The 17442-nt window shown below is 35.9% G+C and overlaps 1 protein-coding gene across 2 annotated transcripts; it reads left to right on the top strand.

Moving 5' to 3' along the window:
• The first annotated feature begins 12069 nt into the window (after window positions 1-12069).
• LOC106067696 (uncharacterized) lies at window positions 12070-15746 on the top strand. Of its 2 annotated transcripts, none has more exons than XM_056039017.1 (2): window positions 12070-12169; window positions 13842-15746. In XM_056039017.1, exon 2 carries the CDS (start codon window positions 13851-13853, stop codon window positions 15585-15587), a length of 1737 nt encoding a protein of 578 aa, XP_055894992.1. In that variant the 5' UTR covers window positions 12070-12169; window positions 13842-13850; the 3' UTR covers window positions 15588-15746. The 2 variants fall into 2 exon arrangements, with proteins under 2 accessions (XP_055894992.1, XP_055894993.1); XM_056039018.1 differs by having other exon boundaries at window positions 12087-12165.
• Window positions 15747-17442: the final 1696 nt, after the last annotated feature.

The following is a 17442-nucleotide window of genomic DNA, read 5'->3' on the forward strand; positions in this document are numbered from 1 at the left end:
CGCTATATTCATTTCCTGTACCCAGCACGGTCAAGGTCACGAGACCAAAGAGAGATATTTTATTTCTGTCATTATCCTGTTTACTTCCTAATACTTCAGCAATTTCTGGTATGTGTCTATTAATACCATCTCACTCGGACTTTTTTTTTCCTTTTTACGCAGCTCATATCTCATAAAATTGTGCTACTGCTCAAAACGCACGTATACATATAACCTTGACCTTTATGCACTACGTAGCACCAATTTCACTTTTGGCAAATCCATTGAAAACAAAAAGGAAGGGAACACAATGTAGGAACAGGCGACATTTTTTTGAGCAGGTTTGAACCTCAGAGTCTTTAGTATGTTACGACTGTGGATTGAATTCTTCAAGATAGAATTTATAAATGAATTCCAGCAAATGTTATTGGAAGACAGGGCAAAGGTGAGAATTTTTTTTTGAGGGGGAATAAAAGGGGGTGGTGGTGGATATAATACCGAAATTCTTAAATTCTTAAATTCTATGCTGTTGTGGTAACTAAATTTTACATTATTTTTTATAGGGGGAGGGGTAATCTCAACATCCTTGCATTAATTTGTTTACTGTAATTTGCTTTAGTTTTTCTAGACGTTGCTTAAGTTCTCGTATGTTCACCGAGTCACTGAGTCACTGAGTCACCAAGTCACTGAGTCACTGAGTCACTGAGTCACCGAGTCACTGAGTCACCGAGTCACAGAGTCACTGAGTCACCAAATCACCGAGTCACCGAGACACTGAGTCACTGAGCCACCGAGTCACTGAGTCACCGAGACACTGAGTCACTGAGCCACCGAGTCACTGAGTCACCGAGTCACCGAGACACTGAGTCACTGAGCCACCGAGTCACTGAGTCACCGAGTCATTGAGTCACCAAGTCACCGAGTCACTGAGTCACTGAACCACCGAGTCACTGAGTCACCGAGTCATTGAGTCACTGAGTCACTGAGTCACTGAGTCACCGAGTCACCGAGTCACTGAGTCACTGAGTCACCGAGTCACTGAGCCACTGAGTCACTGAGTCACCGAGTCACCGAGTCACTGAGTCACCGAGTCACTGAGTCACTGAGTCACCGAGTCACTGAGTCATTGAGTCACTGAGTCCACTCTAAATTTTATTACAGTGAGGTTAATTACTTAGTATTAAAAAAAAAATAAATGATTAAAAAAAAGTCTTACATGTTAAATCATTGACAATCAAAAACCACCTTGACTTTGCAAAGGAACACTTGGGGACGACTACTAAGGCGAAACTGCTGGCAGACAAACTTGATATTGAGATGTTTCTGCCGAGGATATGAAGCGACAAATAAAGAGAAAACTAGGTTTAGAAAGTTACCTGTATTAAAGAAGATGGCTTTACATTTAGTATTTTGATTCATTCGTTTCTTTATTCAAGTCTTTCTTTTTCAGCGATACTAATGTTTGTTTTACCTGTTTGTATTTTCTACACCATAAAACGATGCCAGTGCTGGATAGTGAATAGTCCAGATGGCTAGTTGCTGTCTGCAATAAACTGAATCGTATTTTGATCTAGCCGGGTATTACCCCCCGGCTTCGAGCTTTAGTTTTGGGTAATACTCATCTAGTGGATTGGATTTAGATCTATATCAAACCTGGTTAATGTTCCTAACCATTTTTTTTTTCTTTCGCCAAGAAAATAAAAGTACATTGTTAAAATGGGTTTAACCGTTAAGCCGATACATTCATATCAAATATAAAATAGTGTGGAAACGGGTTTACCTTATTTGTTAAAACTTTTCGTACTTTATAGAGATACTATTAAGTACTATTGGTCTGTTTTTAAATAAAAAAAATAGTTTTCGCTTTTGACTTTTTCCTATTCTATTTCTTTTGGCACCACCAAATTTACTTCGCCTAGGGCATCTCATTTCCTAGGGCCGGCCCTAATTGCCGGCTTCTCCTTTGCAATGTGAAGCTATTCGTAACCCTAATACCGCCAACGACAAAATAGCGCATTCAAAATACCGCCAACGACAAAATAGCACATTCAAAATACCGCCTTCGACAAAATAGCACATTCAAAATACCGCCAACGACGAAATAGCGCATTCAAAATACCGCCAACGACAAAATAGCACATTCAAAATACCGCCAACGACAAAATAGCACATTCAAAATACCGCCAACGACGAAATAGCGCATTCAAAATACCGCCAACGACAAAATAGCACATTCAAAATACCGCCTTCGACAAAATAGCACATTCAAAATACCGCCAACGACAACGACAAAATAGCGCCGATATTTTTCTAAATTAATTTATCAGCCATATTTTATTGGACACGCCCAGACTGGTTTCATCTTCTATCTGAAACAGGTAATATTATATATATATATATATATCATAGGCGTAGCCAGGGGGGGGGCCCTCGAAAAAAATCCTGACTACGCCCATGGTATATATATATATATATTCACCTCTCATTACTTTATGAATTTCTGTTAATTCTGTGGATTTCGTATAAGGGTGAAGGCTAACGCAATTGCACAGTCTGCACTGCCTTAGATCCTTCTCTCCCTCTCTCTCTCTCTGTCTCTCTCTCTCTCTCTCTGTCTCTGTCTGTCTCTCTCAATCTCAATGAATTACTGGTGATAATAACTTCCGCTTCTAGCTGTGTACGTGAGGGTCACTTAACAAGTCAGTAACATCAAATATGGTGAAAATATGGTGTAAATTGGTTTATTACTGAACAAAACATTTTTAAAAACCACATACACATACAGTTTGTTTGGTTTTGATGCTAGCACTCAAACGCAAACATTTTTTTTTATGGTTAATTTATTGAGCGTGTTAGCTAAATGGTAGAACATTTCGTTTATCAAAATTGACACAAGTGAGACTCTCACTTGAAAAGCAGTTACTCTTCGCTTCGTTGCTCTTGGACTTATGACTGTTACATAAGCCTTATTGCCGTTGACAGCTGGCAGAGCATATTATAAAGAAACAAATAAAACATTAAAATGTATTTCGAGAAACTAACATCAATGTGTAGTTCTATCAATTAATTTGGAGCAGTCATGTCATTAAATTTAAAAATTGATCTAGACTTATATGTTTACCAATTATTTTGGATAAGCACCATTCCATGATTTTAACTTTCTCAAAGCGCAATCATTCTATCTCTTGTTTGGGAGAAAAAAAAAGGGGGGGGGGAGAGAAGGGAGTATCTGTGAATGTCAACGCGATCGCTTTAAAACAATGTTGAAACTTGAAATCTAACTTAGGGCTCAAACCTTCTCAAGGGGACTAATTCAATTTATACCACCCCATCTGGCACGTACGAGTTCTTTCCCTTGCTCGATACCAAATAAACAAAAGAACTACCAATAGAATACTAACACAAGAATCAATTGAAATAAAATAAAATAAAAAAAGAATTTTGTTAATTAAACTATTGGTAATAAAATACTTGTTTGGTATCTCAAACAAGAGAAATAAATAGTATTTGACTGATGTGTTGGTATAAGGTGAATTAGTCCCCTTTCCAATGAAAAAAAAAAAATACTTGACTGTAGTGGTGGTATAGGTTGAATGAGTTCTCCTTTATAGATTGCGGTCTGAAGCTTATTACAAATTAAAATAAATGACTGACCAAAAGAAATGTTTACACTAAATATATATACATTTTTTTAAGGATTTTTTTTTATTTTGCTTGTTTTTATTCATTCTTGTTTTATCGAGCACAATAAATAATTGTGCACCATTTCAATTTAATCCGAACTTTCGTGTGTTAGAAATATGGTGTACAAACTTCAAACTTTTTACCAGACAGATAGATAGACAGAAAGATACGTAGACTTAGTGAGTTAATATAAATATAAGCTTTGTAACAACCTATAGGCTACTCATAGTCACTTTAATAATTAATACAAAATTTAAATATGGACAGGATCGGAGAAAGATGGTCGACAGATAATGAGTGATGCCCCAACGGTTCAACAAACAAAGAAGAGGGTGGTGAATGTTAGCCTGAAGTAGCTTGATCCTGCTTAGCTCCGCGCGAATGCATAAAGTAAAAGACAATTTGATGCCCCCCTCCCCCCCCACCCCCCGCCGGTGACTACAGTGAAGAAAAAGTTAAAAGATAATTAAATAAGCCTACCAATGACGCACTGGCGGATCCAGGGGGGGGGTAGGGGCGATCGCCCCCCCCACTCCAAAGTTCTGGATCCGCCAGTGCGAATGACTACTGTGTAGAAACACAAAAACAGACAAGCCTCCGACCAAGGGATGACTGGAGGTCAAAATCTGCCCGGGCATTTCTATTTCAACCGGACCACAAATTATATATTAAATAATGGACATTTTCCAATTCAAGGTCTGCCTGTCCTCAAAACATTATTTAAAGTTTGATAATGTATCGATAGCTTTACAACATGCAGTGAACGAGGGTGTCATGTGGCCAGCTCAACAATCAACCGATTTTACTTTCCCCAGCTTACTAAATATCCCGAAATGATTAATCCCAGTCTTCACCAGGATTCGAACCCGGGACCCCGGTTCGGAAGCCAAGCGCTTTGCGCGCCAAGCCACAGTTATCAGTTATCTTTTTAAAAAAAATGTATTGGAAATATTTGCTACTGCTTAAGGCCTCAAACACTGTGAACATTGATACCAATTGTCTGTACTTGGTTCAAACATGTACTGTGTACGTCACATAAGGAGAATGTCATAAAGACCTAGAAAATCTCATTATTGGTAACAAAAGTTAAAAAAAGAGACTTCTTTGTGTGTGTGTGTGTGTGTTTGTGAAAAACAATCTACTGTTGCGAAATGACATTTTGATGTAACTAGATTCGCAGATGTGATCCAGAGAATAATTTGAAAAACATTTTGGAAGATTGAAACGTTCTAAATCAATCAATCAGTCTATCCATCTATCTGTCTGCCTATCTATCTATCTATCTATCTATCTATCTATCTATCTATCTATCTATCTATCTATCTATCTATCTATCTATCTATCTATCTATCTATCTATCTATCTGTCTGTCTATCTATCTATCTATCTATCTATCTATCTATTTATCACAAATTTTCTCTAGTAAGGCAAAGAGATCGCTTCTGCTGACTATGTCAAAGCCTTGGTTAAATCAATAAATGCTATAAAAAGTGAATCTTTTTGTTCTCTGCTTTTCTTCTGTAGCTGCTGCACAAAGTAAAACTTATCTGTTTTGGATGACTCAGGGTAACATGTATCACTATTCCATAAGCCTTCACTCTATAACTAATACAATCAGAGTGGTCACCTTTATTTTTTTTTTTATTGTAACTATGTTTATTTTTCTTGTGGGACCATTTCTTGTTCTCAATGTAAGCTTAGCAGTATGTGAAGTAGCTGGATCATGGAATGATTTCAGCACAAATGTCTTCTGCGAGAATACTATCTCCTCCGGTTGCAAGCATCCCAAAGGCTGCGCTCAGTTTATTACCGAAGGCAATTGGTTCAAAACTGAAAGTGCTGGGAAGTTAGACAAAGTGGTTTGCAAGATGGCATTTTTAATTTGGTAAAGTTCTGCATAGTGTTCTACCCATCGCTCCAGTAGCAGCGCACAAACAATGATGATTATGCCATCTATTGATTAGAGCGGTGCAGACTTGCTGGAGAAGGTCCAAAGACATTTCTCATGCTTTCGTATAGCCCTCTGATATTACCATAGACTGCAAAGATTGAATCTTTGGGTCCTGCAAGTATTTGTCAGCGCATTGTATTTGAAATTATTTTGGCCTTTTACCGCGTAGATTTAAGCGCTTGTTGGTTGCTTGGGGTAGACTCCATCTTGTAGTTTAGCTTGGCTTTTCTCTTGTTTCTAGTGGCAGTGTCAATTTCTATCAGACTTCAAACTGGCTTCAAATCAGTCCTCGTTTATGTTCTTGCTAAAAACCAGTGTTTATTTTTGGTCCACTGCATCACAAAAAAATGTCCATATGACATATGGAGTAATCAGTTCTCTAAGGTACAAGGGCATTTCTTTATTATAGATACACTGATGACAAAGTATGGCCACCTTGTAGTGGATTCTCGCTTTCACGGGAAGCCAATGGAGAGTTCGCAAGAGCGTAGTAGCAGAATCTTGTCTAGTTATTTTTAAGGACTATTCGAGCGGCGTTGTTATGTATACGTTGCAGCTTGGCTATTTTGTCATCAGGTATACCTGCTAGCACGGCGTTGCAGTAGTCAAGGCGGGAGAGTATGAATGCCACAGCTAGCGTTTTTGTTGACTGCGTTGTTAAATATGGTCGGATCTGGCCTAATCTACGCAGCTGGAGATAAAGACCCTTGCAGAGCTGACTTATGTGTGGGTCGAAAGATAGTGTTGAGTCGAAGACAATTCCGCATTACATTGACAAAAGGAACATGGTAGTTGTTGATAAAAAGAGAATCTGTGCTTTCAATTTTTGAGACATTGTTCCGAGTGCCAATATTAATTATTTCTGTCTTATCTTCGTTCATCTCGAGTTTATTTTCAACCATCCAATCGCTCACCGTTGCAACGGTACCACTGATTTTCTCTGCCAGATGCGACACCTTTGTTATGTGTGGATTGTAGTTGGCAGCAGTCTTTTTCGGCAGGGCACTAATGTGTGATCAGTATCACAATCCGCTTTTTGATACCTACGTGTTGTCAGCATTGTTCTAATGTCTCTTTTTCTTGTCTAGCTGGTGCCAGTGCCCAGACCAAGAATGCCTTCATGAGGCACAGTGCAGTTATTTTGCTTGTGATGAAGAGCTTATTGTATGCGCACAATTCGAGCAATGATTAAGCCCAACCAACCAATACGCTCTTAATAATAAGATCCACACAATCATTAAGCCCAACCTAACAATGAAGCCTAACTCATCCGAAAACCTAACCAGATATTATTCTCTAACTAATGGGCTCCACCCAATCATTCGTTCCAACCAACTATTAAGCTCCAACTAACTAACTTTGGCTTACAAATCCTATCAACTCGGCACAAAGCCACAAATAAATTCTCTCTCTTGTGGTAGTTGAAGCTAAAACGTAGTAGCTTAACAAATTGCTGGGTAATTCTAAGTTATTGTGTTCTATAATTTTATAATCACAAACAGGTTAAGAGAGCTGATAGAACAACGAATATGTTATAGAAACACTGAATAAAAAGATATTAATTTGTTCATCTAGTTCTTTATGTTTTAATGTGTGAAACATTCGAAACATATGTTGCTATGGTGTCTCGAGCCTGTATGGGATTTAAGCAAGAGCAATCGCCATGCGTGACGTGGCAACAAGCTATTGGTCTCCATTAACCATTAGGGGTGTATCGAATAGTCGCTCCTGCTTCTGTCGAATATTTGACTTTTTTTTTTCAGTATTCGGTCATATTTGGCTCCGGTGGAGTATCATTGCCGGAGAGTTGACCGGTCAGCAGGGGCTGACTGGGTATCAAAATCGGCCCGGGCATTACCATAAAAAACCGGCCCACAAATGGGATGTCATATCATGGGCGTAGCCATGATTTTTTTCGGTGGGGAGAGGTGTTTTTTTTACCACCCTCCGCAATATATATATATATATATATATATATATATATATATATATATATATATATATATAAAGTTTGTGTGGCAAATTTTCTTTAATCTACTATTAATCCAGCATTAATTTATTATGTTTTATATTTATGTAGTTGGTATTAGTTTCTATAATGTTTCAAGATGGCTTTTAATGAAACTCCAGAGGTCATCCACTTTTTAGCGGCCCCGAAAGGGGAAAAGACGCTATTAGTTTTGTGCAAAATGTCTGTCCGTCTGTCCGTCTGTCCGTCCGTCCCGTTTAGATCTCGTAAACTAGAAAAGATATTGCAAATGCGACATCGCAATATTTTAGACCATTCAAAGTTCTGATGCAACGGCTACTTTTTTTTTCCTGAAAGCGAAAAATCTAATTTTTAAAATCGGTTATGTAAGCAGTTTTTTTAAAGAGAAAAAGCTAATTAGTATGCATTATAAGTTAGACCTAATTTAAAACGAATAGTAATCTTATAAACTTCATTTTCTTGAGCAATATGCTAGGCTACCAGATAGAGAATCCGAATAAAAGATTAATCCTTTTCATAACAATTACAATATTTTAAGACCGGAGAGGCTCGGTAAAGCGCTTAGCTTCCGAACCGAGGGTCCCGGGTTCGAATCCTGGTGAAGACTTGGATTTTCAACTTCGGAATCCTTGGGCGCCTCTGAGTCCACCCAGCTCTAATGGGTACCTGACATTAGTTGGGGAAAGGCAAAGGCGGTTGGTCGTTGTGCTGGCTACATAATACCCTCGTTAACCGTAGGCCACAAAAACAGATGAACTTTACATCATCTGCCCTATAGACCACAAGGTCTGAAAGGGGAACCAATTAGGCAAGGCTCACATCTAACTTTGCATTCACTTGCACCTATCCTTTGATCTGCAGCACCATTGGGGCACTACACAACATCTGTCAACCTTCTTTCTCCATTCTTATCTCTCATTTGTCTTTGATATAATTTCATTTGGATGTTCTTTCTGAAAATATTGAAGTCTGCCTGGGTGGACCACTTCGGGGGCCGATTTTAAGTTTGTGTTTCCACACAAACTGTCTTTGTAACCTTGTTAGTTAATGTCTTTTTCTGATAAAAATGCTAGTAGTACAGCTTGATGTTATTTTGTAAAGTTGTATTGGTTTTTAATGATTGATTCTTGTATTTGACGACAACAGGGTCACGTATCCTTTATACCAATGGTATTCAACTGTTGTTTGGCCTACCACACTCTTCTCGTATCTTTCTTTAAAAACATCCTCCAGCCCCCCCCCCCCTTTTTTTTATAGAAAAGTACTAATAAAGAGTGAGAAGACATAGATGAATAAAATGCCATTTTTAGCGGCCCCCGTAATAGCAATAGAAGCTATTAGCCTTGTATATTCTATCTGTCTGTCCATCCGTCCGTCTGTCTGTCTGTCCATCCGTACGTCTGTTCCGTTTAGATCTCGTAACATAGAAAAGATAACGAAAATCCGACATTTTAGACTTTTCAAAGTTCTAATGCAACGGCTCCTTTTTTTCTTTTTTGAATGCGAAAAATGTAATTTTTAAAATCATCTATGTAAGCAGTTTTTCATAAAATACACTATTTTTACAACTATTAACTAATAAATAATAGTAACCAACACGGTAGCCTATTATTAAGGGAAGTAACTATTAAGCATATTTGGAACACATTTATGCAAACGGCTTTTGATTTTTTGTCAATTTTTTTGTTTGTTATTGGTTGCTAAGTTAAGTAAGTTCTGTTATACTTACTATTACATTTGCACAAAAAAAATTTTAAGAGATAACATCTATTGTGTATGCTTATAATTATAAGTGGAGTAAAATTTAAAATAGCATATAATAATTTTTTTTTCATATGATGAGGAGATAGCCCAAGACCGGACAGCATGGAGACAGAGTGTACATGCTGGTACGAACTTTGCTGAATGCAAAAGAAATGAAGCTGCATCGGTCAAGAGAAAGAAAAAGAAAGCTGCCATGTCAGTGAGCCCTAGGACAGATGAATATAGATGCTCGAATTGTGGCAAACTCTGCCGAACCAGAATTGGCTTGATCGTAACCAAAGCCAGTGACTAAATCTGGGCGCATCCATTGTCTTACGAGACAGAAGGAGCCATATATATATAGAGAGCGCTATGGCCCAATCTCATTTGAGGACCATTGGGGGGAGGGGGTGTCTGGGAGAAGGTTTTTCCGTGCTGCCTTTGGGTTACGCTTTAGGCGCTCAGTAAACAGAACTCTGCTCGAGTTGGGTGCAACCTCGAGTCCCTATCATAGGTAGCCAAGCAAAGTTCAAGCGTACTTAGCCTCTCGACCACGAAATAAAAAAAATTATATCAAATAACTTGCAGTGATACAAAAAAAAATCTTATTGTTATAACTTTCAAATCAATTGCTTTTCAAGTTATTGAATTTTAGGGTCTACTCTCTGGGGGGGTTTCATTGTAAATTTCTTCAGATTTTTATATAAATATTATTATTGCTGAATTCTCTTTCTCTCTCTCTTTCACACACACACACACAAAATGAAATGAAGCTAATGGACCCTAGCGCCTATCGCAGTCTAACCTATTAGAAATGTCAAGCTTTAAATTAGTCAAAGAAAGGTGAAGGTCTTCTCTAGTGTCATTGCTTATTCATTAAGTTTGTTATGCACTAAATCTAGGTTAACCATGTATGTTGATAAAAAAGGCTAAATATAATTCTATTTTCGACCACAGTTTTGGAATTTTACATGACATTTGTTAAGTGAAGCCATATTTCTGTTTTGTCTCATATTGTAATATTCTTTTTATTGAAGACTCAATTTCGTAAATCTATTTATTTTTCCTGCAACTCAATTTGAACATCAGTAATAGCTGTTTAAAAAATTGTCATTTTAATTCAATTTTTTAAAACCACATTTTTATCATAGAGGTGAATAACATAGTCATCCATGTCCTAGGTCACAAAGCTTGCCAATAGTAAAGAGGCTATATGAGATTGTAAAACCCTTTATAATAGATTTAATATCTTTTAATAAAAGAGAAAATGATTTAATCTTTGAAAGTCAATTTCTTTTCTTGCAGTCGATGGTAAGTCTTATTCGATGCCTTTATTAGATGCCTACCATGAAAAATATTTTTTTTAGCCTGCTTTAAGTCATTGCCAAACGATAAATCTTCCTTCTTACTCAAAAAAAAAATTAAAAAAATTCTAGAATTGTATTAAAGAGCTTAGCAAAACCAACAACTCCGTTTTGGAATTCAGCGAAACTCAGTTAACAAAACATGTTGCTCATCATTTGTTACATGAGACTGTTGAAAGCTAGTATGAAAGATTTGCTTATTTTGGAAGTTTGTTTGTATTTTATTTAAAGTTTTAAGATTCAAATAGGAATGAAATTGTGAGCTAAAATTGAAACAAGTTGTTAACTGTGTATCACAGTTCACAAAGTGAATAGTGGATAGATCTGGATTTTTCTTTATTCTATACTACTAAGGAAGCCTTTTGTTACGACAAACCTTTTATCATCGGTTTTATGGTACTCCATATGTCTCAATAAGCTACATGACTACACAATTTTGAAATAATATTTCATCACTAACCCAAAAAAAGTATTTTTGTGCCACAAATAAGTTTAATCGATTTTAATTTTACTTGTAATCAATTTACAGGGAACATCGTAAGACCAAAGGTTTTTTTAGGGGGGGGGGCAAAAAAAAAGCTATACGATTTTCTAAGAGGCTACTGAAACATATTCTTCTTTTTGTTTTGAATATTGCAATGTAATTTTTAACTTTTGCTTTTGGTTTTAGATTTCAAATTAGCATAGGCGGACAATGCCGGTATTTTTCTGTACACTATGCTAGAGTATGACTCGTTGACTTCTCATTAGTCCTGAACACCATCCAATCACATTGTACGATACAAAATCTCTTTGACTTGAACGTCATCAAACACGTGCCAGCTTGAGCTGTACACTTTCCGATTCAACGCACACAATGTCAAAGGTTACCCACGATATCAAAATAGAGAAAATTAGCTAAACCTCTCAAGCGATTTGCGTACACAAAATAAACGTCTATGTACCAGAGTTACAGACCATTAGAGTCTGTGTACATTTCAATAGGTGTTTTTTTTTACAACAGTTTTTGTCTGGATGAAATAAGAATAGAAGTTTCATGTATGGATCTAATGGAATTCTTTGTTCTTTTTAAATAGTCTTCTATTGTGTCAGGAAGAATGTAAACATTTGTATCGATTGTTCAGAATTTTTAAAAAACAAAAACTTGCAAGATCGTTTTTAATGATTAAATTATTGCATTTGACATCAACGAACTCATACCCTGCCTTTTTTTTCCCGACTACTTTTTGTTTTTGTCCGTAGACATATTCAACTTATCTTATTATTTTCACGACATTATAATCTTATTTACCAACAGTAAGCCTTTGCTTCCAATAATGTGATTATCTGCATAGATCTAAATAAAAAGACTCTATTTCTCCCCGTCGAAGTAGTTATCTCATCAAAGTTTAGACAAGAAACAATCTCTCAAGAATCTCGTTTGAAGAGCCAGTTCTTTAGTAATTAAAGGATAAGTACGTGAGTAAATATTTTAAACTAATTACTTTCGAAGATAATTCATAAATATAGCAACAAGCACCAAATGTAATAACTAGTATTTAAATAAACCTGAAATAATATTAATAATAATAATTATTAACTTTATTATTCATATGGAAATATGTCTTACAATTTTGCATAATACCAAACAAAACATGATAACTAAAGAAAACCAAAATATACATTCACACTAGACTTACTCATAATTTACATGTGAACAATTTTTATCAGATCGTTACATTTTATTCAGTGAATTCATTGCCACGGAGACAAATTTGTTTTTGTGTCTGTTTTTGCTACCAGTGTCTTGTATCTCCGACTGTCAAAAGCACAGGTCTGAAAGGCTTAGTATATATAGGTATGAGCAGTGTTGTTATTTTTTTAACAAAATAGGTGCCGGTACTCAGTGACGAAGTACCTAACTTTTAACTACTAATAAATTAAATTAAAAAAGTTGAAATACAAGAAACGTTAGAAAATTTTAAAAAAAGGTTCCGGTACGCTGTAACTGTGCGTGCCGTCACAAAAAACAAAAAAAGGTGCCGGTACGCTGTAACTGTGCGTGCCGTCACAAAAAACAAAAAAAGGTGCCGGTACGCAGTAACTGTGCGTGCCGTCACAAAAAACAAAAAAAGGTGCCGGTACGCTGTAACTGTGCGTGCCGTCACAAAAAAAAAAAGCACTATGTATGAATATCCTAGTATAGACTGACCATAAACAGCTGAGTTTAGTGTTAAGAATATTGTACAGATTTTAATCAAATTATAACGAACTGTTACCAAAACACTCGCAGCTTAAGCAACATATACAAAGCTTTGATAGTAAAGTAAAGTAAAGTTCCCCTTTCAGACCTTGTGGTCTATAGGGCAGATGATGTAAAGGTCATCTGTTTCTGTGGCCTACGGTTAACGATGGTGTCATGTGGCCAGCACAATGACCAACTGCCTTTACTTTTCCCCAACTAATGTCAGGTACCCTTTAGAGCTGGGTGGACTCAGAGGCGCCCGATGATCCCGAAATTAAAAATCCCAGTCTTCACCAGGATTCGAACCCCGGTCCCCGGTTCGGAAGCCAAGCGCTTTACCGCTCAGCCACTGCGCCTCATGATTAATTTTGATAGCCTTAGTTTTAATGTCAAATTTCATTTGTATTTTTTTTAAGTCCCGCCAAAAAAAGTCCCTTAAAATTCTATCCAATTTTTGTAAAAATTCACCCATAACTGATTGAGATCTATTTGAGTCTATTATCTGGAGTTGAGAAAAGTATTATAATCCATCCACATTGCTTTTTCATTGATTTAAGTAAATATTGATATAACACTATATGTATATTAATTAATTGGATTGGATCTATAATTTAAAGTTGATCTCTAGCATGGCGTACAAATCCGATCAATATTTTGGAGGGAATGTAAATTTAACAAATCTTACTTAATTGTTTCTGTTTTTAGGGCTATTAATGTTAATGTGAGGTCACGATTCTCAAAATGATTTTTTCTGACTTCGTCTAGAAAAGTAAATGTTTGACAACCACTTAACCTTTGAACTTTTCAAAGATAATCACCAATACACATTTAGGGTCATTCAAAAAATATTATTATACATGTAAACTTTGTACCTAATATCTCTATGCGTTTATATTTATTTCCCAGGTAACAAAGATGTTGTTCTTGAAGTTCTGTTTTATTATGACATTGTTAGAAATAGTCGATGGCAAATGTCACAATTTTCCTTGGTCGGGAAACTTTAAAGTCGCTGGTCAATCCATATGTCACCGTGGATCGATAGGTAACTCGTTCATTAAAGGGCTGATAAGAAACTCTTTGAAAAGTAAAAGCGAAGGTCTCGACGTTATAGCAGCAGTGAAGTGCTGCACCTTCGATGAAGAATACCTTTCTGGCGATGTCGTCGTAGTCTATGCTAACTGGCAAAAAACATTTTCTAAAGACCAATCATGGTCCCGATGTCCAAGTGGATATTTTCTTCAGGGTATATATACAACGGTCAATTCGGACGGAACTACTCAATTGCATAACATTGAACATGGCAGATGTGCCAAGATTGGTATTTATCCTCCCTATTACCGCGATTGTTATGCTGAGGACGTACATTTTAATGAAGCAAAGTTATATGAATGTACAAAAGATGGTTACTTTATAGCTGGTTTATACAGACACAAATGTAATGCCCCGTTGTGCATCGGTAAATTCTACTGTTGTCATATGGAAGAAGAGTTGAAAATACATAGTGCAGAGGAATTGAAAACAAAAATAATGGAAAAGAATTTGAGAAAATTGGCAAATCTGGCAACTTATATGGGCTACATGAATACTTTTGGTTATAGCGGTCTCTTCGTAGGGGAAGACTTTTATGTAGGCAAAGATCATACGACTGCTGGCAGAGGTTTTTTGGATAAAAGAAATTGCTATGATATTAATTGTAATTTCTTGTTCCGAATTTTATACGGAAACTGGTCTTTAGCCGTGAAGGATATTATCTACGGTGAAAGTATTCATGATGATCTCGAAGCTGAAGAAATACATACAGGGGAAGAGTATAACTACCTAGACACAGAATCAACGAAAGACATTGAATATTCGAAAACAATACAGGAAACAATCACACACACGGCATCAAGTACGTGGAAGAATAGCGCTGAAATGTCTCTTTCTCTTGATTTCGGAGTCAAGTCTCTAGGCAGTGTATCTATGTCCTTTACGTTTCGTGTTGAGTATTCATCATCAACAACCAATCAAAAACAACATTCCAATTCGATAAATTTTAGAGTAGCTACGAATAAAGTTATCCCACCAAAGTCATATGCAAAGTATAAAATTATGGTGAGCAAATCTAGAACAACAATTCCTTACACGGCTATCATCGTAGCGAAATTCAGCGTAACATTTGACGGATATTTATCCACTGATGATGAAAACAGCAACCCAAATTACAATTTTCATTACAAATATGAAACACCTAAAAAATTTTGGAGAGTGTCTCATGCGTTTGGAGATCATTTTGAGCCTTTCTACGAAGCAATTAAACGACAATACACAAGTAGTGCTAAGCCTTGGTTATGGATGGAGATGACTAAGAACAATCCTCCTGTGACACGTATTATCGATGTGATGTCAAGAGAGGAACAGTATACATTCACAGTGAGTGGAAAACTGGAACGCGTTTGGGGATCAAAGATCGATGTCGTTTGGGAGAAAGGTAGAAACATAAGGTCAGTTCCTAACGAGGTCAAGTTTAAAAACATATGCCCAGATCGTGTTTTTATCGTTGATGCTGGTCCAATGGATACGCCTTCAATTGTCGAGTACCCTAAAGTTAACTTAACCAATGAGGATTGGGATGAAATAGAACAAATTCCAATCACTACAGACGGTATATAGGTTCTCACCTATTCAAACAACTATTTTTTTTTGTGTTCTAATATTTGAACCTAAAGCTGTTGTTTTTTTTCCTTCGCTATAAAATATATCCACAACCAAAGAGATGTGTATTTTGTGTATATTTTTGTTTGTTAAATATTACATACAAAATATAAAATATGCTGATCTTTATTCTGTTTCTGTTGAAATACAAAGAAACTACGAACTCACAGTTCTACACATACACACATAGAATGATATATTTGTTATTGTTACTAATAAGCACAGGACAGAGCATCATGACGTCGCGCTGTAACAAATGATTTACCAAATTGCATTAAATCACAATATATAGAACAATAAAAACAACACAAGATACAGAAATTTTACAAAGAGATTTCGATGAATTACAGAAATGGGAATCAAATTAAAGTATGTCTTTCCTCCCAGAAAAATGTCAGTTAAGAGTAACAAAAAAAAAAAAAAAACTAAAACAAATTAATTCCACTTATTCTATTCATGGTAAACCAGTAACACACTAAAAACGCAAAATACCTAGGTGTTGTAAGAAATGAAAAAAATTGAATCCTCATATTGATGAAAAAAAAATAAAAAAAGAAAGAAATTTCTATAAATAAAAAAGCCCCATTAAACTAAAATGTTATTTAACCTTGGTTAGGCCAATAATAGAATATGCATCCTCTGTTTGGAACCCTTCAACTCAAGAAAACACTAAGAAACTGGAACAGACACAAAATAGAGCAGTGAGAATCATAACAAACGAATATTCACATTTGACTAGAGTAACACCTTTAGTAAAATAACTAAATTTAGAAAGCCTTCAGGATAGAAGACTCAAAAGTAAAGTAGTAAATACACATAAAACAATATACCATAATTTTCAAATACAAAAACAACAAGATTACAAAGAGAGTTTGTGTGGCAACTGTGGGAGACAGATCCCTGTCGAATCCGCACATTCGCAAGGAATATTCAAGACGTGATTTTCTTTTGATTGTTAAAAGTAATAATGTCTCAAAGATTTATTTGGCGTTGTAAAAATAAAAATTTAATGTAAAATATGGCATCGAGCAGGGTATGAAACCGAGACAGTAGAGATAATCAGTCCTTCGCGCTAACCGCACGACCAGGCATTGCTCTTAACCTAATGACAAACTGGTCACAAACTGATAACCTTTTATTGATAATATACCTACACATTACGGAATGACAACTACAGAATATATGTACAATATGTCAGAAGATCGATTTTAGATAATCTTTTAGTATTGAGCATTTTCATTTAAATGGAACTAGAATGAGGATGTAGATCTACCTAAATTAAACTTCTAATTTAGCACTCTCAATATCTATATCTACTAGATCTAGATATAAAATATATATTTGGGATAATATAGATGTAATTTAGATAACATTTTTGTAAATAAAACACACTAGATAATCAATTAATAGACTAATTGCAGTATTAAATTTTAAAATAGTAGATAAGTTTTAGTATTTTATTACATTGCAATATTGACATATTGACAATCTAGACTTTAGAAATAAAAATGTACACTTTAAGTCTAGAAATTAAAATTATAGATATTGATCTAGTCTAAATCATGGCTGTCTGGTAGTGCGGTTTGCGCGTTGGACTGTCGTTTGGATTCGTCGATGGTCCCAGGTTCAAACTCTGCCCGCTCCCATCCCCCGTCGTCCTGCGGAAGGTTTGGACCACAATTCTGAAGGAACATCAGAAACATGTAAAACAACAAACATTCTAAACTAGACCAAGAAATTCTAGATCTAGATTCTACAATGATTTTAATTAGAACTTAAATCTAAATTTAGTTTTAAAAATCAAGCTCTAGTG

Source organism: Biomphalaria glabrata, chromosome 8, assembly GCF_947242115.1.
Source record: "Biomphalaria glabrata chromosome 8, xgBioGlab47.1, whole genome shotgun sequence".
Classification (NCBI taxonomy): Eukaryota; Metazoa; Mollusca; class Gastropoda; family Planorbidae; genus Biomphalaria; species Biomphalaria glabrata.

What these genes read in the sequence shown, in the direction of transcription:
- LOC106067696 (XM_056039017.1), top strand. Translation starts at nt 13,851, where the DNA reads ATGTTGTTCTTGAAGTTCTGTTTTATTATGACATTGTTAGAAATAGTC.